General features: G+C 39.7%; 3 protein-coding genes across 3 annotated transcripts; all 3 read left to right on the forward strand.

Moving 5' to 3' along the window:
- The first annotated feature begins 233 nt into the window (after window positions 1-233).
- slbp (stem-loop histone mRNA binding protein) lies at window positions 234-3,154 on the forward strand. Its single transcript, XM_087799159.1, has 8 exons — window positions 234-360; window positions 862-996; window positions 1,176-1,247; window positions 1,394-1,462; window positions 1,674-1,796; window positions 1,906-2,061; window positions 2,145-2,208; window positions 2,586-3,154. The coding sequence occupies exons 1-8, from the start codon at window positions 326-328 to the stop codon at window positions 2,655-2,657; spliced, it is 726 nt and encodes a 241-aa protein (XP_087655285.1). The 5' UTR covers window positions 234-325; the 3' UTR covers window positions 2,658-3,154.
- Window positions 3,155-3,547: 393 nt separating this feature from the next.
- Window positions 3,548-12,829, forward strand: immt (inner membrane protein, mitochondrial (mitofilin)). Its single transcript, XM_087799423.1, has 14 exons — window positions 3,548-3,698; window positions 5,855-5,922; window positions 5,995-6,184; window positions 7,414-7,543; window positions 7,864-7,947; window positions 8,029-8,175; window positions 8,248-8,381; window positions 8,473-8,576; window positions 8,865-9,000; window positions 9,434-9,563; window positions 10,434-10,657; window positions 10,732-10,863; window positions 10,987-11,116; window positions 12,002-12,829. The coding sequence occupies exons 1-14, from the start codon at window positions 3,657-3,659 to the stop codon at window positions 12,625-12,627; spliced, it is 2,277 nt and encodes a 758-aa protein (XP_087655549.1). The 5' UTR covers window positions 3,548-3,656; the 3' UTR covers window positions 12,628-12,829.
- A 1,249-nt stretch (window positions 12,830-14,078) lies between these two features.
- LOC148071552 (protocadherin-10-like) lies at window positions 14,079-27,463 on the forward strand. Its single transcript, XM_087799556.1, has 5 exons — window positions 14,079-16,838; window positions 17,275-17,333; window positions 18,610-18,716; window positions 22,791-22,948; window positions 26,651-27,463. The coding sequence occupies exons 1-5, from the start codon at window positions 14,334-14,336 to the stop codon at window positions 26,696-26,698; spliced, it is 2,877 nt and encodes a 958-aa protein (XP_087655682.1). The 5' UTR covers window positions 14,079-14,333; the 3' UTR covers window positions 26,699-27,463.
- The last annotated feature ends 314 nt before the right edge of the window (window positions 27,464-27,777 follow it).

Below are 27,777 nucleotides of genomic sequence, written 5' to 3' on the forward strand. Positions count from 1 at the left end.
AGTAAAGCCAATATATAATGCCAGTAAGAAAAAAGCCGCCAAAGTAATGGCCGTGAAAATGATGTTTCATCATCGGTTCTTTTATTTATTTATTTTTACACTAACCGTGCGAATATCGTTCAGCTGCAAGGACAGAAAGTGTGGCCAGTAGGTGGCGCTAACAAGCATAGACCGCGCTACACTACCCAGTACAAGTAGAAGAAATAATCACCGAGAAAAACGTTTTCCGGTCATGTGACCTCTTTTGGCAGTTCTGTGGCGCGTAATTCTGGAGACAACATTGTTTAGTTTCTGTTCTCTGCAACACTGCTGACTCCACAACGACATGTCGGATTCATCCACACACAAGGAACGGAACGGGTTGGTTGTGTGTTTTTGGTTACGCTTTTTGAGAGTTTGTAGGATTTCGATGAGCTTCTAACTTTCTTAAGAGTGAATTGTTGCAGATTGAGTTCGTAGTCTGGGAGAAGAGATCTGACCAGTGCTCTGTGTTGGAGCGGCTCCTAACTCTCGTGGATTTTACTTGAGTAAAAGAATGCTATTTGAACTATAAATATAACAAATCTTAAACATGTTATTCACAGATCAAAGACTAGTTTGTTGGTAACTGATTATATTTTTCATATAAAAAAAATGCAAAAAAAAGCTTTGAACACATTAGATGTTCTTTGCCTCATGTGTAATGTAGTGCAGCACTTGACTGACATCTGTCCATGTACTATAAATGATCAAACTTGGAATTAAAAATCGAACTTGTGCAAAACCCACTGTTCAAGCAATCAATTGTACTTGTCTGTGTGGTGTATACAATGCATTACTGGATGAGGAAAAGGCATTAATCGTCCTTTTTTGTTCTGCTAGGCATTCGTCACGTTACTCTATGAACAGGAAGAGAGGTTTGGATGGAAACTTGCTAGCCGGAGGTACTCGAGGTGACAAGAAAGATGACTCTCGCACAGACAACACCTCACCACGGACTACAGTTAAACATGCAAGGTGAGAATATTGACTTGTGTTTTAAATGCATTGACTAATGGTGTGGTTACTAGTAAAACCTGCACCAGTTTTTTGTTGAATTTCAACTATCCTTTTCTTTACATTATTCAAATTCTTGTCAATGATTGAGATCTTAAATCAGTCAGCATGTCTCCTAAAAGTCCTTGTTTCTCACTCAGGGGGGCTGACTGGGGGAGCCAAGTTGAAGATGAAGAGAAGAGAAGGGTCGGAGTTCAGAGAGACCTACATCGGTAAAAAAAAATATTTATATTTCTCTAAAAGGCCTTATCAGGATAATGTGTGCATGTGTCAACGGTTATGATGTATTGATTTTGTTGTGAGAGGGATATTGGATACAAATGCTAAAATGTAAACTCACAAACGATACTTTGCTCAGTTACAGGAGAAGGTTAAATGGAAGTGAAGTATCTCGTGAGAGGAGGCCCTCCTCTGAATCATCTGGCAGGTATGCAATCAGTCTGATGGTTGATCTTCATGACTTTGTTCACTTTTGAAAAAAGTTTGTATTATTAATCACAGCATCGTACAATATTTGATTTTATTAGTTGTATTTAAAGCAACATGTTTCATTCTAAGTACGCATTTGTAAATGTTCTTGTTGTAAGTTTCTTTGGAGAAAAGCATCTGATAAATGTATTCTCCCACTTTTTCTGCAGCTGTGACTCAAAGGAAGGCGATAACCTCGAGACCGACGAGGCTGTGTTGCTACGGAGACAAAAGCAGATCAACTATGGCAAGAATACACAAGCGTATGACAGATATCTCAAAGAAGTTCCAAAGTAAGTCAAGAATAATAATAATAATAATCTCTATGTACTCCTCTGTTTTCTCATTGAACTTGTTTATATTTAACACTTTTACCTAAAACTAAACTTGGTATGTCTGAAGGAATACGCGTCAGCCTGGTGTTCATCCAAAGACTCCTAATAAGTTCCGTAAATACAGTCGTCGTTCATGGGATCAGCAGATCAAGCTATGGAAGGTGAAACTACATGCCTGGGACCCCCCAACTGAGGAAGGCAAAGACAGCAAATCCAATGATCAGTACGAAAGCTTGCCCTCTTTTCAGTAATTTCAAATCCTGAAAAATGAAACGAGTGTCAATTTTGTTCTGTTTTCTTCAACAGGGAGGAGCTTAACCTGGATGATGTCATGGATTTTGAGCTTGACTTTCCCGAACAATCGGACAAGGTGAATGCTAAGTCTGCATTTATTCTTGTTTGTGTATATTATAAGGGAGCTGGCCTTCTGTTTGGCTGAAACATTTTTTCTTACAGTTGAATGATTAATATAATTGTTCTCATGAATAATTTATTTAAATGTATTTCTATAGTTAGGCTCACACCTGACTGTAAACCTAAGTTTTAGGTTTACTACTAGTTGAAGTAACCTTTTTTAATAAAAATGTCTGATTTTGTAAACCGCAACTGCAAAAATTCCTAATCCAAGAAAGGCTTTATTTAGTTTTAAAAAGGGGTTTGAACCCTTAAAAGTGTAGATGCTGTAATGCCTCTGTTGATTAAATTAATCTCATTTTTTTTAAATTAATCTCTTTTCTTCATTACTAGGAGGAAGACGTTTTGGGAACTCCAGTGAAAGTGCAGAAGACACAAAACTCAGCGGAACTGGACGCGTTATAAATCTTGTTTTGTCTTGAAATCAAGTTTTGATGGGTTTTTTTATGTTTCTCGGAGATGAGGTTTGATTTGACATGTTAATCAATTCATACTGGTTTAAATTCTTCCATTTTAAACACGCTCTGGGTTTCTTGTGGTTTTGTGGTGTTAGGGTAATAACAAATCTTATCAAGCCTCCTCTCTGAAAAGTATTATGCATTTCAATTCCATGCTATCAAGTTGGGTTTTTATCATAATTTGTTTGTGGTTTTATGTATATTTTTTTATTTAGTTAATAAATATAAGAAAAATAATGTGTCTTTCTAAGTTATACAATAAAGCTCAGATGGAAAGTTATCAATTTACACACTGCTCCTTAAAGGCAGCTTAAACTGAATCTGGAAAAACTAAATTTAAACGTAATTCTACCGCTTGGATTTTGGTATACAAGCTTTTTGTCTGTCATAACAAGCTGACTTGTTGTTGTGAATTTTCATTATTAAAATATATTAACACTTGAACTTGTATCCCATCTTTTTCAGTGTCATCGCTTATCAGTGTTTTAAGTTAAAGATTTGTTTGTTTTTTCACTGGTTTAGCTAAAGACTGGGATCTTTCTCACAACATTTCAAATATTTAGCTTTTAAACATCTGCAGTTTGTAACAACTGATTAATTCTCCCCTCAGATGGCATTGCTTAATGCAACATTTAATGGTAAATTTCGTCACATTTTTCACATAGCTGTGTTGCTTTTTAGAAAAACTAGGTTAAATTTCTCAATGTTTTCTAATTGCCAACAATGTTTCGTGATTATTTACAGAATCTGCTATAAAAAGCAATTCGTTAAAGAACGCGCGGGTCCGCGGAGGCTTGCCGTAGTGTCGTCACCAAATGGGCAGACCCGGGTAGCAGATCCAAGGGAAAGTAGTGGAACAGGCAGCGACCTACCAGAAGAAGGAAGGTGACAGGTCTTTGGGGCTATTTGTTATTCCTTTCCTTCGCTAACGAAGAAGTCGACAACCATGTTTAGGGTTTTAATTCGAGGAGCGAACATCTCGGCCCAGGTAAGAATAACAAGTTAAGAGTAGCTCTGCTGACATTAGCATGCTAGCTTGTGTGCGCTGGGATCTCAACGTTATTTTTCCATTAGCCTTGAAATAACGAGGACCTCGTAAGCTCTGGTTTCTAAATATCCAGCATGTTAGTGTTGTTGGACTGGAAGAAACAACATGACTTTTAGTGTGATTGTGTGTCACGAATGCACGTAAAGTTGAATTAAGGTCAGTAGTAACATTGGCGGTCTGAAGAGGCACCCGTGCTACAAGAAGAATAGATGTGCGCACTTCATGATGGAAGACGTCATGGAGAAATAAATCACTATACTCGAGTGGAAACACTTTAATAAAAAAAAAATGTTAATTCCTTTTTATCGAACCTGCATTAATAATTCACTTCACAACATGATTCATGTAAAATATTTGGAAGTACTACACTTTATTATGAATGAAAACTATATTCTACCTCATCAGTTATCGTAACTGTAGTAAATAAACACTTTTGTACTTTTGAAATATAACACTTGCGGTCAGCCGCACCTTAAAAAAAATAGCGCGCGACTATTCCAGTTATTATGGTAGAACCAAAAGTAACGCCCCCCCCCAAAAATGAAACTTCTGACAGCCATGACTCGAGGAAACCGTTTTTGCATGTTTCAGTATTGAGAATTCTGAAGCTCAACTATAGCATTTATATTTAAGTAAAACTACAACTGGCAATTTTCTCTACTAGTGACTTCTGATATGACTTTTTTTAAATCAACTTTACAACCTTAGAATGTTTTTATTAATATTTGTAAAATAATAAAATGTTTATTGAGAAAATACTTAATTTTTTTTTTTTTTAAATCACCTAAGCTGTATACAAGAACGCCTTCAATCAGCTTCATTAAGTTATGTTTAAATAACCGTTGTATCCTTAATAATAGCAATTGTTATTATTGTTCATATTTATGTTGACTAGAAGTAAGCAAATACATTATCAGCTTAAATATGTAATATTTGTTGTATAGTTTGCAAAGTATACTACAATCATTTGTTTTTTAAATTCCTTAACTGTTGACATAAATATTTGAAAAATATGATTTACTATGATTAAGTAATTACAGTGTAATAAGATATTATGCCAATTTAAATAAAACATTTTTAATGTTAATGTCATGTAATGGGTAAGGTAATGTTGTTTTTAATGTAAAAAATGTTGAAAAATTATCCGGAAAATGCAATGCTTTACCCTTATTTATCAATATTTAACATAAAACATTTTGCATAAAACAATATTGTAACGTCCATTAGTATATTAATCTTTTGTTAAATGCACCACTTTTGCATGAATGTTATTTAACATTTTCTTCCATTTATTCTACTGGATTTGGAAAAATGAAACACACATGCAAAATAATTCATCATATACTTCATTATACTTTATTTTATATGTTAAATATAAGTACTTTCACTCGACCAGCCCAGCTCAGTCAAAGTCGGTTTGGTGTTTCAAGGACTCCTGGAGTAAACTTCTAGATTGGGCAGACTGTACCTGCCTATCAGGCACGCCAGTATACAAGTCCAGTACTGTATGCCAGGTTCAGATGCTGCCAAAGTTGTGGATCTGACGTAGCTAATTTGAAGGTTGTTGGCTCAAACGTGTTGGCACTCGGGATGGCTATCATGGCCAAAATCTATTTGATTTCTATTGATAAGTTGTGAATCTATTAGTTAAAGGATATTTCACTCAAAATTAAAAATGCACTTATTTTCTACTCACCCTCATGTGCACTGAGAGTTGGAATTATTTTCAGAGTAATCCGTTCTACCCGTCATAGGCAAAAAAGTTTATTTCATCGTTGTCTGGAGCTCACTCGTCTTGTCTTCATCTTCGTCCAAAATTACTCTCTTAAAAACTTCCAAATACCTACATACTGCTCGCCTGTAACGTCCCTCTTGTATTGAAGCCTCGACAAGAGGAATTGTTCACTGAAAAACTTTAACAAGTAGTTTATATTTTAATATCGTTTTTTGATTATATATTTTTGCCCAATTAAATATAATTGTAAAGAATGGATTACTAAAAATAAAAAATATTTCCCTCTGAAATAAAGAAAATATGATTAACAGAAACCTCTGAGACACTGATTTTTAGGACATTTGTTTACATTTTTCCCTAGAAAAACCTGAGAAGACATCCTCAAACCAACCTTCGACTGGTACGGCAATACACCAATGAAACATCCAGGTATTTCCTCATGAAACACGCATTACATTTTTATGTTTTTTCCTCACATTTCTTCTGTTTTTCCCCCCACAGCGGTGCCTCTAAAGTGGTTGGTGTTGGTTTGGTGGCAGTTGCTGCAGGTGTAGGTGGTACATTGCTGTATGCCAAGTCGGACCACAAGTTTCGTATCGCTTTGGAAAAAAATGTACCATATTCAGATTGGATATTGTCCTTGGCTTTGGGTCCCTCGACAGCGGATCCTCACACTACAGCGAAGAAACAGGTGTGACAAAATGAATAACTTGTTAAAATAAGTGTTCAAGAAATTCTTATGCCAACAGACGTTTCAACTGTTTTTATACCTCTAATAAAAACCTCCTCTAATAGAGACGGTTGAAACTGTATCACCATTTGCCAGTGAACATCTCATAAAATAATGTGGTTATTGCTTTTTTTTAATATCTATATTTCTAATGTGGTCATGAAAAGAGCTTTACTCTGTGGCTCGGCTCTCTGGCTAAAAAAATGAAGGATTATACATGATTCTCATTTAATCTTTGAACTAGACTTAAAATACTTGTCGACTTGTGGCCAATACTTGTTCCAGACCTAAGTATCCCTTTTTTTTTTGCTTTTATAACTTAAGCCTCAGTAAATGAAGAGGCTCTTTCTCTTTGCTATCTTAGGCTTAAGGCTAACACAAGTAAGATGCAATTAATTGTGCAAGTCTAATAAATTATATTATGTGGCATCAAAATAAATGAATTCACCTTTCCAGTCCTTTGGGAATAGCACCTCTTTATATTATTTTCTTTTTTTTCCACATGTTGTCCACATGCACACACAGATAAAGAAAGGAAGCAAATATGATTTTTATAAAGCAGGGTTTTCCTAACTGTAAAGCCTGGCAAACCAATAACTGGTTGATAAAGTTGTGTTGACAAAAAATCACAAATTGGAAGTTTTTTATACCCCACCAGCTGATAATATTATGGCACCTCTATTCTGTAGTTCAACAGATTAAACATATAAACAAGTGAAATGCAGGATATGGTCTCCTAATTTTTAGCTTGGTTACTTTTTTGAATAAAATGTAATATTTAATTTCTATTAGTTCAATGCACTATATGAGAAGAAACAAACGGGTCCCAGAGAATCACAATGAACAATAGTGGTGAGAAAACTTCCATACAACAGGCAGAACGTCTTAAGCAGAACCTGACTGAATTGTTAGGATTGTTTGTTTCTTCTCTGTGGTGCTGCCTCAGATAATGTAATGTAACTGTAATGCCTATATTCCAGTTTTATCTGGACGTTAACTTGAACGTCTCTCACATTATCTTTTTTATTGTCTATTATTATTTGAGCTCATCTTTTCTTATTTAGGGGTATTTCTCATATTTGGCAGGCATTTCAACCTACGGCTAAACGGTCGATCAATAAATGCTGATGCATTTAAATGAGTGTGTACTGTAAATGTTGAACTTATCCATGTCTATTTTTTCCATTCAGTATCCTTCAATGATGGAACAAAATGTGCAAAAGCAAAGAGTTCAAAAGGAGAAGAAAGTGAAGGAATCCCAAGAAGCTCAGACGGATGAGATGAGTCCACCACTAACACCGCCTGCACAGAGCCTGCAAGGTATGTCATGATTCCGTCACTCACTTGTTAGTGGCTCGTTCATTTGTGCACTCATTCACTTCTTAGTCATTTTTTCATTCATTCATCTCATTTTCTACTGCTTATCACCTTTTATATTCCTTGTACAATTTATGCAAGTAAGTAAATATAGACCTTCATGACGCAAATGAATGTAAAAGCTTTCGTACAGTAAACAAACCTCTAAAACTCAACCTCCTTGGTGGAGGTAACAAAGATAATCTGCATGTGTATATTGGTCACGTTATATAGAGTTTATTTAAAGCCACATAATCTGTTTCAATTGTCTCCTCACATCTCAGAGGCCTCAGCAGAAGCGTCGCATATCATTTCAGCCATCGGCGAAGTACCATCCGTCCCAGCTCCATGTGACACAGCAGTTGAACGTAAAATCTTTTCCACTCACTATGATCCTGCGTTACTCTTTGCATGCATAAAAAGAAGTATGGTTTGTGTCTTTGTTTAAGAGGAGAGCCAACCTTCCCTGGACCTTGGGGAAAGTCCAGTGGTAGCTGAGGATAAACCTGTTGAGGAACCACTGAAGGCACGTCCTGCAGAAGAGGTGTCCGCCATTTTGGTTCAACAAGACCAGGAGGAACAAGACAAGCTAAAGGGTAACACAGATTCATTACAGCATTGTTTCATCCATAACTATTCGAATGTGACACATACCCATCTGTGTCCAGCCTTATCTGTTAGCCTCGACAACTTCTTGGCCACATCAGCCGAAGCAACACTGCAGGCGATTGGAGCTCAGAATGCAGCCCTACAAGCAATCACTCGACACACACAGGGTCTGAAAGACGCTATGGAAGCCGAGGTAAAATGAAATATGCCCACTGGTTGGCAAATGGGCCCCCCACCAAGTTATCTTTTCGATGACTGCATTTTTCTCTTTCGATGATTCTCAGGTACCACCTGAAGAAAAGTCAACCCAGTGGAAAGATCTGGAATCCCGTCTCACCCATAGAGTTTCTGCTGTCGCCGAAGCAGAAGCTGCTGTCATAAATGCAAAGTAAGACAAACGGCAGTATCTGTGACTAGTGATGGTCTGATGAAGCTTAATGGAGCAGTGTCATTACTTTCAGAGTCCACTAGATGGCGTCTCTGCACTCTTTTCTTTGTTTTCAACAACTTTTCTAATGAAACGTCACATCATTTTGAAACTGGTGGCGCAACCTACTGTCCTCTAAACAACATGACACTGCTTCATGAAGCTTCATTAGACCATCACTACCTGTAACACATCTGTCATGTCTTCCATCCAGGCTGTAACTTCCTGTTAAATTCTCTCTCACGACAGCAAATCTTTGGACTCCCTGAGGGCAATGATCAAGGAATCTAAAGGTATAAAAGCTGCCGCAGCACGACCACTTCTTTTGGCAGCTGAGGAGAATCTTCATCAAATGACACTAGATTTGGACAGAATAGTCAAGAAGGTACGTGTGGATTGAAGCAACCATATATTGTGAACCATGAAACAAATGTCCTATCAGAGGAAATGCTTATTTAAGCCATATGTATTTTAACGATAAGCTTAACTGCAGCTTTATTTCAGTTGGGACGGAGGACATTATTGACAAGTAAATGTTCGACCTCCTGATTCTAATTGAATAAAGTCAATGTAGCTCGAAAAATGTACTAAAAACCGCTGCTGTGACTGACTTAACAGTTTTCACAGCTAACCATAAACATAAATGCAGATTATAAACTTCATTAATAGTTTTATTTCTGGTGAGGATTTATTAATCTTCTGTTAATTTGTTTGTGTCATGAAATGAATACATTTAGTCATCTACTTGTTTTAACTGCAGTGAAAAATCTCAATGTTTAAGAGTTAACTTTAACATCCATAATTGTCCATGTGCACAGGTCCAGTCTGCAGAGTCTGAAGCTAAGGTTGTCTCCCAGTATACCGAACTGGTAACTGAAGCTAAAAGACAGTTCCAGATAGAAGTGTCCAGTCTTACCCCAGAGATCCAGGCCAGCTGGAAAGGACTGAGTAAGTGAGGATGAAACAATGAAACGTGCATATGTGAAGATATGGTCGATCAAATGATCTAAACTATAATACTTGTCATTGTGGCAAAACGATCATCACAGCGCAAACAAACATTTCAGATGCGGAACAATGATTTTGACATGTACTGTTTGTGTGGCCTGAAAAGGACTTGATGAACAGTTCTGTCTGTGAGTTCGATCTTCCACCTGACCTTCTTCAGAATAATAGAACAAAGTAAGAGGCTCCTGCGGCACAAATGCAACAGCCTGCTTGTGTCAGCGTTTTTCCTTCTGAAAACCTTGTGGACAATTTGCTTACTATAGAACTGTCTGTTTGTCCAAGCCTGTAGTTGATGTGTGTCAATCAAACAAGCCAAAATCTTTCACCGGTCAGTGTCGCGGGCCGAACAAAACCTTACATTAATCAAATTGTCTAAAGTATAATTCGGATTGTGATTAATCTATCTCATTGTATATTTGACATCCATAATCTCTGTTTCTTTTCTTTTCTAAAACTCTTATCTTTGCATCAACATCAATCATATAAACATGAAGATAATTCTACTTTGATTTTGAGCCAACTATCCAAAGGGCCGCACAAAAAGACATTGTGGGCCGGATTTGGCCCCCGGGCCGAGTTTGACACGTGTGCTGTAGTTGTTTATATTTCATTGAATTTCAAACATCTCATTCATATCGTCCCTAATTGAATATCTAAACATGATTAGTATCTAAACTTAAATCTCGCAAAGATTCAAATTCATCTTCTAAATGTCTTTCACGATTATCATTTCCTACCTGCATTCCTTTAAGACTGTGATTAAATGTGAGGGGACACATAATATTGAACCTTCTTTTCAATGAATCACAGCAGGTAAGCTGTCGCCGGACGATTTAAATGCCCTCATCGCTCACGCCCATCGACGCATTGATCAGCTGAACCGGGAGCTCGCCGAGCAAAGAGTCCGGGAGCAGATCCACATTGATGCTGCTCTGGAGCAGCAGAAGCTGGAGAACCAGAAGTCTCTGGAGTCGGCCGTGAACTCTTCTACCGTGCACATCGTGGAGGAGCAGCGCCTGGAGAGGGAGAGGAAGGTGAAGATGCTTCAGCATGTTCCATTTGCTTTTGTCTTCTGTCCCATTGTCTAATTGCAACCACTTGAACTTAGTTGGTGGAGCTTAGGGAGGTGATGGAGGCAGAAATGAGGACTCAGCTCAGACGACAAGCAGCAGCTCACACGGACCATGTCAGAGACGTCCTGAAGGTCCAGGAGCAGGAGTTGAGAGATGAAGCGGAGCAGGTACAGATCTACTCACACTTGTTCTAATCAGAAGAAATGTCCCTTTTTTTTAATCCTCATTGTCATTTTTCCAAAGTTTACAAATAGACATTATTGTCTAATAACCTGCGTGCGTTCCAACAGGTCCTTAACAGCAAGACACAGGAAGTGGAGATTCACTTCCGTCAGATCAGTCAAGAACAGCTGGATAACTTCACTCTGGATATGAACGCTGCTTATGCACGGCTGAAGGGGATCGAAGACGCAGTGAACAGTAAGATGATCAACACATCGCGTTATACTTTGTATCGTACAATTAATGTGTCAGAAGGATCTCTTCATCAATATTGTATATATGGTAATCTTTAATATATGTTATATTTTTATGATCTTCACTGTGTAACTTTTTCTGGCCAATTCTCCCAGTCTGTGAGTGTCATGTGACCCACGAAGTACTTTAGCAGTATATCAGAGACAGTGTTTTTATATGAAGTACTGAGATCATTTTGAAGTGAACAGGAAGAAAAAACGGATAAAACGGGATCTTTTATCTAGTTTTGTAAACAAATGCACAATGCAAGTGTTCTCAATATATTTCAATGACACTGTTTGACCACTGGGGGCGGTAAAGACCTGTATAGTTCTGTACTTTTCTAACATGCTTGAACCTTTCCCTTTAGTTATTCATTTTTATTTCACTAATAAATTAGCTCTTAATTGAGCTATTGTTTTTACTGTGCATGAACCTATTGTCTATAAAACTAAATATAACAGATTAGCACGGTGGGTTTAACATATTTATATATTAATGGAATGTCTATAGAATTATGGTTGGTCAAACCTCAACACCAAAACCACTTACCAGTTGACAAAAAAGAATACACAAACTGGTGCTTAATTAAACAAGCAAAGATGGGATAAACACGTGGTTGGACTCAACTTGGCCTTTGTAATAATTTTAAATAATGTTCAACATAAATGTTATTTAAAAAAAACAGCGTCCTTTGTAGGAACAGTTTGTCGACCTGATCAAACCAAACATTTTAATATTACTTCTTCATATGGAGGATCTGTGGCGTAATGAGGTGCTAGATATATGTTTTGAAGCCTGTATCTTTTTTTTTAACCCAACATTAAAGGTGTTTTTATTTTATTGCAGGCCATGTCGAGGCTGAGGAAGCAGCCCGTAAAGCTCACCAACTCTGGCTCTCTGTAGAGGGACTCAATTATGCTTTAAATACAGCAAACGTCGACGCCCCCAGCAGCCCTCTGGAGAGTGCTGTCCAGGTTGTGCAAGACTGCTGCCACAACAATGAATTTGCTGTAGCGTTGGCATCGTCTCTGCCAGAGGAATCCCTCAAGCGTGGCGTCTACAGCGAGGCTACGCTCCGTGCCAACTTCACCTCTCTTCAGCGGCTCGTCCGTCGAGTGGCCCTCATCGATGAATCTCACAACTCTCTGTACCAATATTTCCTGTCTTACCTTCAAGCTTCACTGCTGTTTCAGGAGAAACTCGTAGCACCACCAGCGCAGCTCACCGCCGACGATTACGACCCGTTCAAGCTTCTGTCTTATGCAAGCTATTGTTTAGAACACGGGGATCTGGAGCTGGCAGCTAAACTGGTAAACCAGTTGACGGGAGAATCGAGGAGAGTTGCAGACGACTGGCTGAAAGAAGCCAGACTCACCCTAGAAACCAGGCAGGTCATCAGTCTTCTGTCTGCATATGCTAACGCTGTGGGATTAGGGACCACTCAGGCCCCTCAGGCTAATCCAGCACTATGAAGGTAGCTTCACCATAATAATAACCTGTTAAGGGAAGAGTTTAATTTAATGTATAAACCGATATCTTTCTTAAATTGTTTCACTGAAAGTGCACCATCACCTGCAATTTGGTCCTGAAAGTGTGTTTAACCCTCTGCAAGTTGAAGTAATTGTACCAACACAGTAGATAATCAACAATAAAGACGCCCTGGTGTTAAATGAATGTTCGTGTGTCGCCCCAACATTTCTCTGCACACTCTCACCTGACGTGCTTTACTCACTCCATGCAGATGTCACCATGACGACAATGTTGTGACAGAGGAGCTTGGTTTCACTGGTTTCTGCAGGAAATGAAGATCAGAAAGCTGAAGGATGGGCTTTGAATGCACACATTAATAAGACAGAAAGCTAAAACTACAGCCTTTTGTGGTCTGAAATTATATTATGCATTTACTATCCCAAGTTTTTATGAGTGCAAAAAGAAAGAGGGACTTGATTTTTGTTCAAAATCAGATGGTTAAAATCACCACATCAAACATTCTTATTTGATTGATTACATAGATGGAATAGATTTAAACAAAACAATCGCCCTATTTCACAGTGAAGCAACAAAAAAACACTTAAAACACAAGATAACAAAATAATAATTTAGCTCTTGTGGCCCCCTGGCAAGTATGGAACCCTGTTCTATACCGTCTGACCACATTACACTACAGTAAGATAACAGAGATGATGGTGGCCTCACCAACATGCAACATGATGGTTGCTTCTGGAATAGAATAAAAATATGTATCATGAATGGAGAGAGAGAATCACTTTGCAGGGAATAATGAACAAACCCTTGCAGGATTAGTCTAAATCCACCATCTCCTTTTTTTAATATATTGTGTAGGAGGAATGGCCTCAAAAATCCCTTTGACAACTCAATCTCTGTTGTGCAGTGGCTCTCTTTTGTGGTGCACCACAGTCCTTGTAGAACAATCCCTCAGGGAGGCACATTCTGCACCATGGTCAGGAACAGAGATGGAAAATTGAAGCAACATATTTTAGACAATATAGGTTTACACGTTGTTTTATATACTTGTCAATGATTCTATTGTATGGGTTTTAATGAACAACGACTTTATTATACGTGTGTGTGTGTGTGTGTGACCTGCCACTAAAATCCATCTGAAGTCCGGCCTACACGAGACCTGAGCGTCACACTGGGGTGACGTCAGAAGATGGTTGCATACATTAAAGCTCCTCAGCCATGTCCTGCGGCAGCCATGAACTGTTTTTTTGAAGCGCTTATTCACTCGGACGTACATTTTAATATCCCCCCCGCACAAGGTAAACAGAGGCGAGTGGGAGCAGGTCGTAAACGGACAGCGTCTCTGGCCAATCAGAGGCGAGGGTGGCGCGTGTGGGCGGGACTTAAGGATGAACAGTTGAGCGTCAGCTGAGAGACGAGCGCAGGACGAGCGCACCGCTCGAGCGGAGACACGGAAAAACCCGGAGGAAAAAAGGGGATTAACTGACACTACCCGACTTTTCTTTCAACACCACGGGTTATTTCCGTTTCTTCTTTGGATTACGGTTATATTTAATTAGTCAGTTTTGCGGCAGAGCTTCGCCGGACGTCATTTTGTAACATTGGAAAATGGCGTTTCTCACCGGATGGGGACATAAATGTTGATGGTTTTTTTTTTTACCCCCAAGTGGACTTATTTTTTTTCCTCTGGAAAATGTTTGCGTTTTTGCTGCTGTGCATGACGACTGCGGCTCTCGCTCAGATCCACTTCTCGGTGCCGGAGGAGGCGAACCATGGCACGGTGGTGGGCAACATCGCCGAGGATCTGGGGATGGACTTGAAAAAGCTGTCGTCGCGTCGCTTCCAGGTGGTGCCCAGCTCCAGGACCCCTCACCTGGAGTTGAACCTGGAGAGCGGCGTGTTGCTCGTGAAGGAGAGGATCGACCGCGAGCAGATCTGCAAGCAGAGCGCGAGCTGCCGGCTCAACATGGAGGTGTTCCTGGAAAACCCTCTGGAACTCTTTCGAGTTGAGATCGAGGTCGAGGACATCAACGACAACGCGCCCAGTTTCCCCGAGACCGAGATGGTGGTGGAGATCTCGGAGACGGCCACTCCGGGTACTCGCTTTCCTCTGGAGAATGCGTTCGATCCGGACGTGGGTTCCAACGCGTTACGCACGTACGACATCACCACCAACAACTTCTTCTACCTGGACGTGCAGACGCAGACGGACGGCAGCCGGTTCGCCGAGCTGGTGCTGGAGAAAGCCCTGGACCGGGAGACCCAGGCGGCTCACAGGTACGTGCTGACCGCGGTGGACGGAGGGCAGCCACCGCGGACTGGAACCGCGCTCCTGGTCATCAGAGTGCTGGACTCCAACGATAACGTGCCCGTGTTCGACCAGCCGCTGTACACCGTGGACCTGCCAGAGAACACGCACATAGGATCCCTTGTCATCCAGCTGAACGCCACCGACATGGATGAAGGCACCAACGCTGACATTGTGTATTCCTTCAGCAACCATGTTTCAGGTCATATTCGAGATCTGTTCAGCATCGACCCCCATTCCGGGCGTATCGAAGTCCGGGGTGAGTTGGACTACGAGGAGAGCAGCCTCCACCAGATCTTCGTCCAGGCCAAGGATCTCGGCCCCAACCCGGTGCCGGCCCACTGCAAGGTCCTGGTCCGGGTGAGCGACGTCAACGACAACGCGCCGGAAGTGATAGTGAGCACCGTGACGGAGTCCGTGAGCGAGAACGCGCCCCCGGGCACCGTCATCGCCCTGCTCAGTGTCACCGACCCGGACGCCAACGAGAACGGAGAGATCCAGGTGGAGATCCTGGGCGACGTCCCGTTCAAACTTAAGTCCTCCTACCACAGCTACTACACCATCGTGACTGGAGGGATGCTGAACCGGGAGGTGACGGACAAATACTCCATCACTGTGGTGGCTCGAGACAAAGGGTCACCATCGCTGGCCACCTCCAAGTCCATAAGGGTGCTGGTGTCGGACGAGAACGACAACGCGCCAACCTTCAAACAATCCGTCTACGAGGTGTTTGTGACCGAGAACAACGTCCCCGGGGCGTACATCCACGCCGTGACCGCCCTGGACACCGACCTCGGTCATAACTCCGTCGTGGTCTACACCATATTGGAGTGTGACATCCAGGGGATGTCGGTCAAAACCTACGTGTCCATCAACGAAGAGACCGGTTACCTGTACGCCCTCAGGTCCTTCGATTATGAGCAGCTGAAGGACTTCACCTTCGTGGTCCAAGCCAGAGATACGGGCACCCCGGAGCTCTCCTCCAGCGCCACCGTCAAAGTTATCATCGTGGACCAGAATGACAATGCCCCTCTGATCCTGGCCCCGCTGGGAAAGAACGGGACGGCCAAAGAGCCGCTGCCTCGCTCCGCCGAGCCGGGATATCTGGTGACTCGCATCGTGGCCATGGATTCGGACGACGGCGAGAACGCCCGGCTCTCCTACAGCATCCAGAGAGGCAACGAGAACGGGATGTTCAGGATGGACTGGAGAACGGGGGAGCTCCGGACGGGAAGACGGGTCACGTTGAAGGAAGACCCCCAGCAGCTGTACGACATGCTGATCGAAGTGAGGGACCATGGTCAGCCTCCGCTGTCGTCCAGCGTCAGCGTCCTGGTGGCGCTGGTGGACAGCGTGGCTGAAGGTCACAGCAACATGGACCGAGGCACGAAGAGAAAAGCTAAAGAAGGTTCTATAGACCTCAGTATGGTCCTCATCATAGCCCTGGGCTCCGTCTCGTCCATCTTTCTGCTGGTCATGGTCGCATTGGCCCTGCGATGCCAGAAGGACAGGAAGTTGAACATTTACACCTGCATGACCAGCGACTGCTGCTTGTGCTGCAGCGCCTGTTGCTCGCGTCAGTGTCGCTCCCGCAAGAAAAAGCTCACCAAGGCCGACATCATGCTGGTGAACAGCGCCGTGAATGTCAGCGGGCCTGGAGTCACTCAGATCCCTGTGGTGGAGTCGGGGAGCTCTCTGCGCCAGAACCAGAAATACTGTTACCAAGTGTGTCTGACGCCAGAGTCTGCCAAGACCGACCTCATGTTCCTGAAGCCATGCAGTCCGTCTCGTAGCACGGACACGGATAACCAACCGTGTGGAGCCATGGCAACGGGCTTCACAGACCAGCAGCTGGACATCATATCAAGCGACAACATTTTATCAAAGGAGGTGAGGACGGTGTTTTTTTAATGAGACATATTTCCCCCACACTAATGGCTACATATAAATGTCTGCTCCTGTGTGTGTTTGTTGACAAAACAAACATGGATTTGCATCTGTTTGTGTGACTGCACATGGAAATGTCTGCATGATGTTTTGTCGTATAAGTAATCATTCAAAACATATAAGGCAAATAATATTAAAATCATTTTTCTTTCTGTCAAATCCTTTTTTGAATAGAGATATGCTTTTTGGGTCAACAACAGAGTTTAACAAATATGGAAAAGATGTATTTTCTTGTTCCTTATTGTGACATTAGATGGATTTGTTCTGTATATTGAGGTCTGAAAAGATGTTACAATCTATGTAAATAGCTTCATATGGATTTATTTAGCCTCTATAATGTGTCCAGTTGGTCAACTTCTCCTTGCTTTTTTTTTTTCAGCCCAAAAATCCACGAAGTGAATTCAGCTACCTGGTCGACAGGCTACATCGAGTTAACAGGTAAGAATATAAGCTTGTTCTTTTTTTATTCCTTTTTTAAATTCATATTTCACTGTAGGGTTTTCACTAATATTGCAAACTTGACATCGATACCCAGGGATATATTTAATTATCAACAAAATATTTGCTGCCGAAGGGATAAAACATACCAAATAATTGATAAGAAATGACAAAAAAGAAGAATTGAAACATAAGTAACAGAACCAAACATAAATAACAGATTTATAGTATATTAAACCATCCAAAAAAAACAAAAAAAAGACTTAAATACAAGTCAATTATATAGTCACTCATGTAGTGTAAGAGTCAGTAAGTAAGTAAGTAAGTAATATTTATTTATATAGCGCTTTTCGAGACCAGGGGAATTATTCTTTTAACTTTAACCAGAAAAATGTACTTAACGTTAGCACTTGGTACTAGAGCCATACAGATGCCTCGGCTCTGTTTATTTTTAAGTTTTATTAGTCTCTGGAATATTTTTTAATTGTTTTTCAGACCGTAAAATGGTTATCTGTAATCTTAGTTTAGTTGCTCGTCTTAGCTTTGATAGAAGAAAACATGTAGGAGTCACGCTAGCAAGTTTAAAGCAACCATCCGTGGCTAATGGCTAATTAAAAAAAGCTAAACGCATCTGGTGTGAAGCATGCTGGGTACAGCTCATAACAAAATGACCATCATTAATGCAGAACACCGGCTGAACTAACATCAGTCATTTGTTTTTAAAAGCCGGGGTGATAATGAAAAGGCGCTAAATTATTTATATTATTGTACTAAAGCTAATGCTAATGTTACATTCATGATTCAACGCTAGAATTGAAACAACTTTCTAAGACTAGATGCTTTTGTGAGGGTTAGTTTACACAAACACACACTCTTATCTCATGCTGGACAAACACAATTCAGTGTAGAGTTAAAGGCAATGATAGAGCTTCAGATAAACATGCTTATCTGCCTGGGAACAAAAACCAGGTAGATAAGGACCAGATGAACATCTGGAGGGAGTGACCAAGAATGTAAAAGGTCGTGCCACTCCGAGATCTGGGTTCCTTTGCACTGGACTGACACATTTCTGGGTCAGCGGAAGAAGCCCGGTCGATCGTGAAATTGAAATTCGAAGCATAAGAACTGGAAATGAAACAGGGTCTTAGTTCAGGCGCCGGGGCCTTAGCTCGATAAACTTGACAACTCTACTTCCTGCTCACTACAGCACTCATGAAAGGTAGACTATAGCAGATAAACAACAGATTAATGTAATACATGTGTTTAATGTTTGCAGCTCAGCATTCCAGGAGTCAGACCTGTTGAGCTCCAAAGATAGTGGCCACGGTGACAGTGAGCAGGGAGACAGTGACCATGATGCCACACATAGAGGCCACTCTTCTGGTAGGTTTGCATGCTTTTATACATATGGATACACAATCTAGTGCATGGGTGTCAAAGTGAATCACACAAGGGGCCAAAAAATGTATATTTACCAACCTGTCTTTAACAGGTAGTATGAGTCTGATTGGCATATTATATCTCAGTATATCTGAATTATCGCTGTGTTTGTCCTCCTCTAACAAGCAAATGCTTTCCTTTAACATCGTTTTTACTGTCTTTTTATTGACATAAACAATCCTTGTTCCTTATTTTATCATAAACATTTCCACCTTCATAGGTTCACATACCAACAAGATCCACTGGGCGTGTGAGTCTAGTGGTTAGTAATGAGATTATTGAGGATTGTATTAGTGTGTGGACATTCTCAGAATCTCTGTTGAGCCCGGGCCTTGTTTAATTTCAGTATTGTTATTACCTCAACACAAGCCTTTCACTTGTGTTCATGTGTAAGTGTGTGTGTGTGTCTGCAGGTCTAATTCCTGCACTGCGTTTTTAATCGCATTGTCCTTCAGTTATAGAATCTGTGTGTACAGCCAGACATTGAAATACAATGACGGAATATTTGTTGTGTACCATGCACTTAATATTTAATAGGCAACTTCCTTGTTATGGTTGTGGGTGTTTTTTAAGCCGTTAGTGCCGGGGAAGCAAAATTAATCAGCTTTGCTACAAACTAAATTCCCTCCTTGCTGACTTACACACACACTCACGCACACACACACGTTCATGCTGACAGCAGTCTTAGCCTAATCACGCTGTATTTGCGGGGATTAGTTACAGATAGCTAGACAGTTCAGATTGTAGCAATAAACATCAAGTTAGACACACTCTGTAAGTGGATTTAGCAAGGACACAATAGCTCAAATAACCACTCGTTACAGCTAACACGTCCAACCCTGAAACCGATATGCTAGCGCAGCAGAAGGCCACGAGCGGGGGCCACTGCTGTCAGCTATGAAAATCAGATGTAGACTTTGTTAACCTTTGCTGGCTCACAATTATTCAATAATAGTAGTTTGGAAACTGTATTTCTGGTCTGAAAAGTCTGGATTTATTCTGTGGTATTCATATGGCGAGGTGAGAATTTATCATAAATGCATGGATCCACCCTTATCTCAAAAGTTCAGGTTGTTTGTGGTGTTTGTACCTTATTATCTTGCCCTTTAAAGTATATACTTTATGGAATATTGTTTTGATTGTTTAAGCGCTTTGTGACCCTGGTCTAGAAAAGCGCTATACAAATAAAAATTACTTACTTACTTGCTTATTATTGTTTAAAAACAGGAAACTATGGACATAATGGTGTTGATTTTCAGCTATGCAGTGATGACACTGTACACCATGAAACAGCTGATGAGGTATCATGATACTGTGTCTTCATTCCGAAAGTGGCCTCTCAAAATTCAGACACTGTATCATGATGCAGTGTTTTCAATACACATGTGTTTCATGAGGCCTCATACACCCACCACTAGGACATTGTATCTGTGACTTCACCCGTCAGTTACTGAACGGTGGTTTTGAAGTGAATTTGCAGTCGTTCCTATCTTGGAATTGCTTATTCGGTTTCAGTTTGGTATGGGTAGAGTTTGGACATGCTGGATTATCATGTGACAATGAAACAGTAGCATTTAATTTAGTATATGGCTCTATATCGTGCTCATTTGTCAGCCAAGTCCAACACTATCATCCACTAATAGAATTTTAGGAAAACTGATCATTTGGTAAGTAATCAAAAGGTAAAATTTTGGGAAAATGAATTCACCCTTGTACCCTAGTGTAGTTAGTGTTACCTATTTATGGGATGATGAAGCTTCATGAAGCAGTGTCATGTTGTTTAGAGGTGAGTAGGTGGCGCCACCAGTTTAAAAATAATGTGATGTTTCATTAGAACAGTTGTTCAAAACAAAGTAAAATACTGCAGACTGCCATCTAGTGGACTGGAAATAATGTTTCATGAAGCTTCATCAGACCATCACTAGTGTTCCAACCCAACATAGCTGTAAATGTGTTTTCAATGTTGTAAAAAAAAATCGATTTTATTTGGCTCTGTGTGTAGTTTCTGTCTTTCTGCTGCCAGCCTTAAGTGGCCACTTGATGAACTGCAGCTTTTCGCACTTCCCCATTAGCTTGACTTTTTATAACCACCAAAGCATTTTCGGTTCTCTAGTTCTTGACGATTTAGTTCCTCGTGTCTCTTTCCTCTTGAAGCCCACTGTGGATAGAGAGTCAGAGGTCTGGGCAGGGACCTCACTCAAAGAGATTGTCATCAGGCTTGTCACAGTGGCAGGATTGAGCTTCACCCTCCAATCAGTTTTTGACCCCATTCATCAGGGAGATGGGCTCCTTTACACTCAGCCATGTGTGCGAGTGTGTGTGTGTGTCGGGTGTGTGTGGGAGTCGAGAGCAGCAGCGCCGAGCCTTTTCTCTCCCTCCTGAGCAGGTTCTTCCTAAAGTCAAGTATGCAGTGGCATAAGTGCTTGTTGGGCAAATGCTTTCAAGTCTCTTACAGCACAGAAATGGGAAGAATGCTCGATGAACGAGTGAATTTCACTGCGCCACGTTGACTAATGTCACCCACCAGAACGAGGAAATCAATAGACGACAGATATTAAAGCTGCAACTCTTCTCAAATGACCCAAAGCGCTCATTTGCTTTATTAGATTTATTTTTTTTCCAATCAAAATAATAAAAAACAACATGATAATCATTGGAATCATGCATAAACAAGTTATTCAACAGTCACATTGACAGAATCCTTGACTTCAAGAGCAAAACAGGATATGAGAGAAGTTTGTCAGTCAAATGAAATGTTAGGACACACAACAAACATTCACGGTCATTAACCAGTCAAATCAGAGCATGGCGGTGCGGTAAACGTTTGATGCCAGATGTTTTCATCGGAAGGTCAGTTTTTGTGGCGTGTCTAAGTGTAGTTGGTCCAGATCTCTGTGTGACGGCTGAAGCTCGTCTACGTTCATTGTGTCAAATATATAATATATATAATTAATTGCGATTATAAATCACATAGTCAAATTTTTGAAATCATTTTCCTTTTTTTTTCTTTTTGAAATGCTTGTTTTATAAAAATAATTTTTTCTTTGTTTGTGTGTTTTGGCGTGTCTGAGCTCGGTAGTGACGGTCTGGTGAAGCTTCGTGAAGCAGTGTCATTACTTTTAGAGTCCACTAGATGGCGGTCTCTGAACTATTTTCCTTTGTTTGGAATGTCTTTTCTAATGAAACATCACATAATTTTTAAACTGATGGCGCCACCTACTGACCCCAAGACAACATGACACTGCTTCATGAACCGTCATCAGACCATCACTAGTTGTCGGGGTGAAAACAGTGGTCAGTTACAACTGAAATGGACATTGATTGGTCGCGTCAGTCATATAATACCTGTTCTTTAATGTGTTTAATTACAGCACTTTATATATACCTGATGTTTTATTTTTATTTTCTAATAATTAAAACAAAATTCAGTCGTGCTGGTTGAAACTAAAGTTTGCAGGCGTCTCAAATACAGCAGAATTTAAAATAACTGCATCTGTTCAAGTCTGTTCGAAACTATAAATGGCTTTAAATTAGGACATTTTTCTTTTTTATACATAACTCCTTTTAGAACTTTTAATTAGAAACATTCATTTTAGATTAAAATTAATAAATCTCCTGACAGCACTAGTTATGTTGTTATGGAGTAAAAGATGGAAATGAGTTAGAAGTGAGAGTATTCTCTGAGGTAAATGGATTAAACATCTATTTTTAATCGCCTCAGTTTTCATGTGCCAACGCCTTAACAATGTATTAATTGCTCGACACACATCTGAACTCCACACAATCATTTGGTTTCACACTGCTTAGAGAAGTGTTCAGACACCAATGCTTGCTGTCTTGACAGAAAACTCGTACATGTATTTTACATTAGTGTTATTCAAGTCAGTTAACAGGAGTATTAAATACATGCATGTTTTCAAGAATGCTAAATGTGTAGTTGTGCAATATCACACTGCTTATTCACTTGCTTCTGAATAAATTAGGACTCAGCAAAATGACCTCTTCTCATATCTGCAGGCACAGATCTGTTCTCTAACTGCACGGAGGAGTGCAAGGTCTTAGGTCACTCTGACCGCTGCTGGATGCCAAGTTTTGTACACCCAGATGGCAGACAGGGTCCATATTCCCGCAGCAACCTCCAAGTGCCTGGCATGGACTCAGCGCCGGAAACAGAGGTATTCAACATCTTCATCATCCAGCGCTTTACCATTATCATATTTTATCTTTTATCACCAACATCATCATCAATATCACCAACATCATCATCATCATCACCACCAATATCACCAACGTCATCATCACCAACATCATCATCATCATCATCACCAACATCATCATAATCATCACCAATATCACCAACATCATCATCATCACCAACATCATCATCATAATCATCACCATCATCATCATAATCATCATCACCAACATCATCACCAACATCATCATATTCATCCCCAATATCATCAAAATCATCACCAATATCACAAACATCATCATAATCACCAACATCATCATCATCATCATCATCACAATCATCATCACCAACATCATCATAATCATCCCCAATATCATCATAATCATCACCAATATCACCAACGTCATCATCATCACCAACATCATCATCATCATCATCACCAACATCATCATCATCATCACCAACATCATCATCATCATCATATATAATCTTCACCAACATCATCATCGTCATCAACAACATCATCATCATCATCATATTTTATCTTCACCAACATCATCATCGTCATCAACAACATCATCATCATCATCATATTTTATCTTCACCAACATCATCATAATCATCATCACCAACATCATCATCATCATCACCAACATCATCATTATCATCATATTTTATCTTCACCAACATCATCATCATCATCATATTTTATCTTCACCAACATCATCATCATCACCAACATCATCATCATCATCATCACCAACATCATCATCATCATCACCAACATCATCATTATCATCATATTTTATCTTCACCAACATCATCATCGTCATCAACAACATCATCATCATCATCATATTTTATCTTCACCAACACCATCATCGTCATCAACAACATCATCATCATCATCATATTTTATCTTCACCAACATCATCATCGTCATCAACAACATCATCCTCATAATCATCACCAACATCATCATAATCATCACCAATATCACCAACATCATCATCACCAACGTCATCATCATCACCAACATCATCATAATCATCACCAATATCATCATCATCATCACCAACATCATCATTATCATCATATTTTATCTTCACCAACATCATCATCGTCATCAACAACATCATCATCATCATCATATTTTATCTTCACCAACATCATCATCGTCATCACCAACATCATCATCATCATCATCACCAACATCATCATCATCATCACCAACATCATCATTATCATCATATTTTATCTTCACCAACATCATCATCGTCATCAACAACATCATCATCATCATCATATTTTATCTTCACCAACACCATCATCGTCATCAACAACATCATCATCATCATCATATTTTATCTTCACCAACATCATCATCGTCATCAACAACATCATCCTCATAATCATCACCAACATCATCATAATCATCACCAATATCACCAACATCATCATCACCAACGTCATCATCATCACCAACATCATCATAATCATCACCAATATCACCAACATCATAATCATCACCAACATCATCATCATCATCACCAACATCATCATTATCATCATATTTTATCTTCACCAACATCATCATCGTCATCAACAACATCATCATCATCATCATATTTTATCTTCACCAACATCATCATCGTCATCACCAACATCATCATCATCATCATAATCATCATCACCAACATCATCATAATCATCACCAATATCACAAACATCATCATCACCAACATCATCACCAACATCATCATAATCATCACCAACATCATCATCATCATCATCATCACCAACATCATCATCATCATCATATTTTATCTTTACCAACATCATCATCGTCATCAACAACATCATCATCATCATCATATTTAATCTTCACCAAAATCATCATCCTCATCACCAACATCATCATCATCATCATATTTTATCTTCACCAACATCATCATCGTCATCAACAACATCATCCTCATATTTAATCTTCACCAAAATCATCGTCGCCACCAACAACATCATCATCATCATCATATTTTATCATCACAACATCATCATCACCAACATCATCATCATCATCATCATCATCATATTTTATCATCACAACGTCATCATCACCAACATCATCATCATCATCATCATCATCATATTTTATCATCACAACGTCATCATCACCAACATCATCTTCATCACAAACATCATCATCATCACAAACATCATCATCATCACAAACATCATCATCATCAACATCTTCATCACAAACATCATCATCATCATCTTCATCATCACCAACATCATCATCATTTTAATCATCACCAACATCATCAAAAAAATATTTTTGTCATATTTTTCTATTATCATATTTTGTTAATCATTATCATAATTAAAATTATTTTTAATCTTTTTCATCATTTCCATCTTTTATCGTCCTGTCATCATTATCATCCTTATTTCTTCATCAGCAACATTCATTTTTTTCATCATCATCAACATCTTCGTCATCCTCTTTATCAAAATGATTATCGTAAACATCATGTTTTTTTATCAACTTCATTTTTTGTTATCATAAACAAAGGCCTTGTCATCATCTTCATCCTCCTCCTCCTCTATTATCATCATCTTTTATTTTCATAAACATTGTCTTTGTCACTAGCTTCAACATATTTTGTTTTCATAAACGTAAGCTTTTTCATCATAGTCATCATTTTTTGTTATTATAAACATCATCTTTGTTCTCATCATTATCTGACGGTCAGATAACCCCTTTCAAATGATATGACCTGGGAAAATAAAGGTTCAGGGAGCAATGCACTATCAAACGTGTTAACACAGCCTCTCAGTCAATGTACGACCAATGTCAGAGTCTGTTCCATTGATAGTTAGACTCTGCCAGGGCTGCCCTTTATTTCTGGATGTAGGAGGTTGTTTTTAGCCCTTACCTTACCAAATAAGTACAGCAGGGATGAGAATCAGCTCCTCTAGATCTAAAACCATGGTCCTTAATAGGAAAAGGGTAGATTGTCTGCACAATGCAAGGAAAAAAGAAAACGTACCGGTCGTAATACAGTTTCAAAACATATCGCATAACTGGGTCTCCATATTTACGTCCAGCACCCTCTTGTCAGACAATAATCTAGAGAGATAATCCAGCACCAGCGGCGGGTCAGGAGGCTGCAGGTGCGGCCCCGTCTGACAGAGATGCGTCTGAGCAGATGATGAAGAATTTAGCCTCATGGCACTGACCTTGTGAGATGAATTGTAGCGTTTCATTGCTTTCTAATTTGGCTTGTCATGTGAACATTAACGTTGCCGTTCCGATTTAAATCAAGTTGTTAAAAGTCGGTTATGGATTAAGTTAAAATCCTGTGGTCATAACGACTCTCTCCGTGGTGCTGAATTGCTTTGAATTTACGCTATTACTAAAATGATGGTCGATACACCTGCTGCTAGAGAAATAGTCAACATCCAGGGAGGTTTTGAAGTGTTGAAGGCAGACATGAAAAACTGTTTGCCTTGTTTGTTGTCGTGTATGTTCAAGATCAATCAATGTTTAATCTTTTTTAAAGTTTTTAATGAGGCAACAACAGCACACACATACATAAACTAACACACACATACACAAGCTAACACACACACAATGAGCCCAATACCAATGCTTTCTCTTCTCTTGTTTGTCTTCCAGAGAGGAAGAGGGTTGCCTTTTCGTGTCAACATCCCTGAGACCATGTGACTTCACTCGCAGTATGAGGTTGACACATCCGCTGTTGTGTCTTCTCTCCTCACGCTGGACTCACCAGGAAATCCGAACCACTCGAGTCTTCACTTCCATTCATCTTTAAATACGTTCGATAGTGGAGAGCCTCAAACCCTGGAATCAAAAGATGCTTTTTGATATCCTCGCGATCCAGATCGTGGCAAGATGCAGCCACACTTCGCAGGACATCGCGCCGCAGGATTGTGGCACTGAAGGTGGAGGTTGGAGGTCGAGGGAGGATAAAACGGACTGATATTTCAGAGTCATGTTTGTTGCCTGTGATGTAAAAACAAAAACAGGATTTTGGGGTGACGTGGGAAAAGTGAGCCAATCGTCGCGGCAGCCAACTGGGCACTGAAGAAGCACATCGATTTGATTTACAAACCTGGACTAGATAAATCAAAGATGTGGATTATCTATCACTGAAGCCCAGTTGTGTGAGCGAGAGCTTTTATGTGTAGTACTTCAGTGAGATTCTTTTTTCTATTTGTATGGATCTTCTTCAAAGTCGGAGAAATGATTGTGAACTGGATGTTTTTCATATATATATATATATTTGTTTTCATATCAATTCACTTCATATGTCAAGCCTCGTCATTGATTTATGTTTGTTTACTAACAGAAAGCTTTTTGGTCTCGACTCATTTTGGCCAACACAGATGTGAAGTGTGTGTTCTAAACAACGAAAGTAAAAAGTGACTTATCTCTGTCATCTTTTTCAAAAACACCATAATGCCATCAATAAAGTGAAGAAAGGCTGTGTCTGATTTATATATTTTCTTTTGTTATTGTGATTGATAGTGTTTTTATTATTTTTATTTATATTATTAATTGTAAATTAAAGCAATAACACATTTCAGTTTAAAATGTTCAAGTGTAAACATTTTTTTCCTCATAAAATTGTCTTTAGTTCCCCCTCCACTCTAAAAAACTGTCTGCATCAGGAGAACCTGATCATCTTCATGTTGAGCCAAATCACTAATATGAGTTGTACTACAAAGGAAAATACTAAGTATTTAAATGTTGTGTTAAAGTAGCAAATTAGCCATTTTTTC

Source organism: Callionymus lyra, chromosome 9 (genome assembly GCF_982586985.1).
Source record: "Callionymus lyra chromosome 9, fCalLyr1.hap1.1, whole genome shotgun sequence".
Taxonomy (NCBI): Eukaryota; Metazoa; Chordata; class Actinopteri; order Syngnathiformes; family Callionymidae; genus Callionymus; species Callionymus lyra.

Coding starts and splice junctions, on each gene's coding strand:
- immt (XM_087799423.1), top strand. CDS start 3,657: ATGTTTAGGGTTTTAATTCGAGGAGCGAACATCTCGGCCCAG. Junction 7,544..7,863: donor GCCTGCACAGAGCCTGCAAG/GTATGTCATGAT, acceptor CTCACATCTCAG/AGGCCTCAGCAGAAGCGTCG. Junction 11,117..12,001: donor GATCGAAGACGCAGTGAACA/GTAAGATGATCA, acceptor ATTTTATTGCAG/GCCATGTCGAGGCTGAGGAA.
- LOC148071552 (XM_087799556.1), top strand. CDS start 14,334: ATGTTTGCGTTTTTGCTGCTGTGCATGACGACTGCGGCTCTCGCTCAG. Junction 17,334..18,609: donor AGGCTACATCGAGTTAACAG/GTAAGAATATAA, acceptor TAATGTTTGCAG/CTCAGCATTCCAGGAGTCAG. Junction 22,949..26,650: donor ACTCAGCGCCGGAAACAGAG/GTATTCAACATC, acceptor TTTGTCTTCCAG/AGAGGAAGAGGGTTGCCTTT.
- slbp (XM_087799159.1), top strand. CDS start 326: ATGTCGGATTCATCCACACACAAGGAACGGAACGG. Junction 1,248..1,393: donor GTTCAGAGAGACCTACATCG/GTAAAAAAAAAT, acceptor TACTTTGCTCAG/TTACAGGAGAAGGTTAAATG. Junction 1,463..1,673: donor TCCTCTGAATCATCTGGCAG/GTATGCAATCAG, acceptor CTTTTTCTGCAG/CTGTGACTCAAAGGAAGGCG.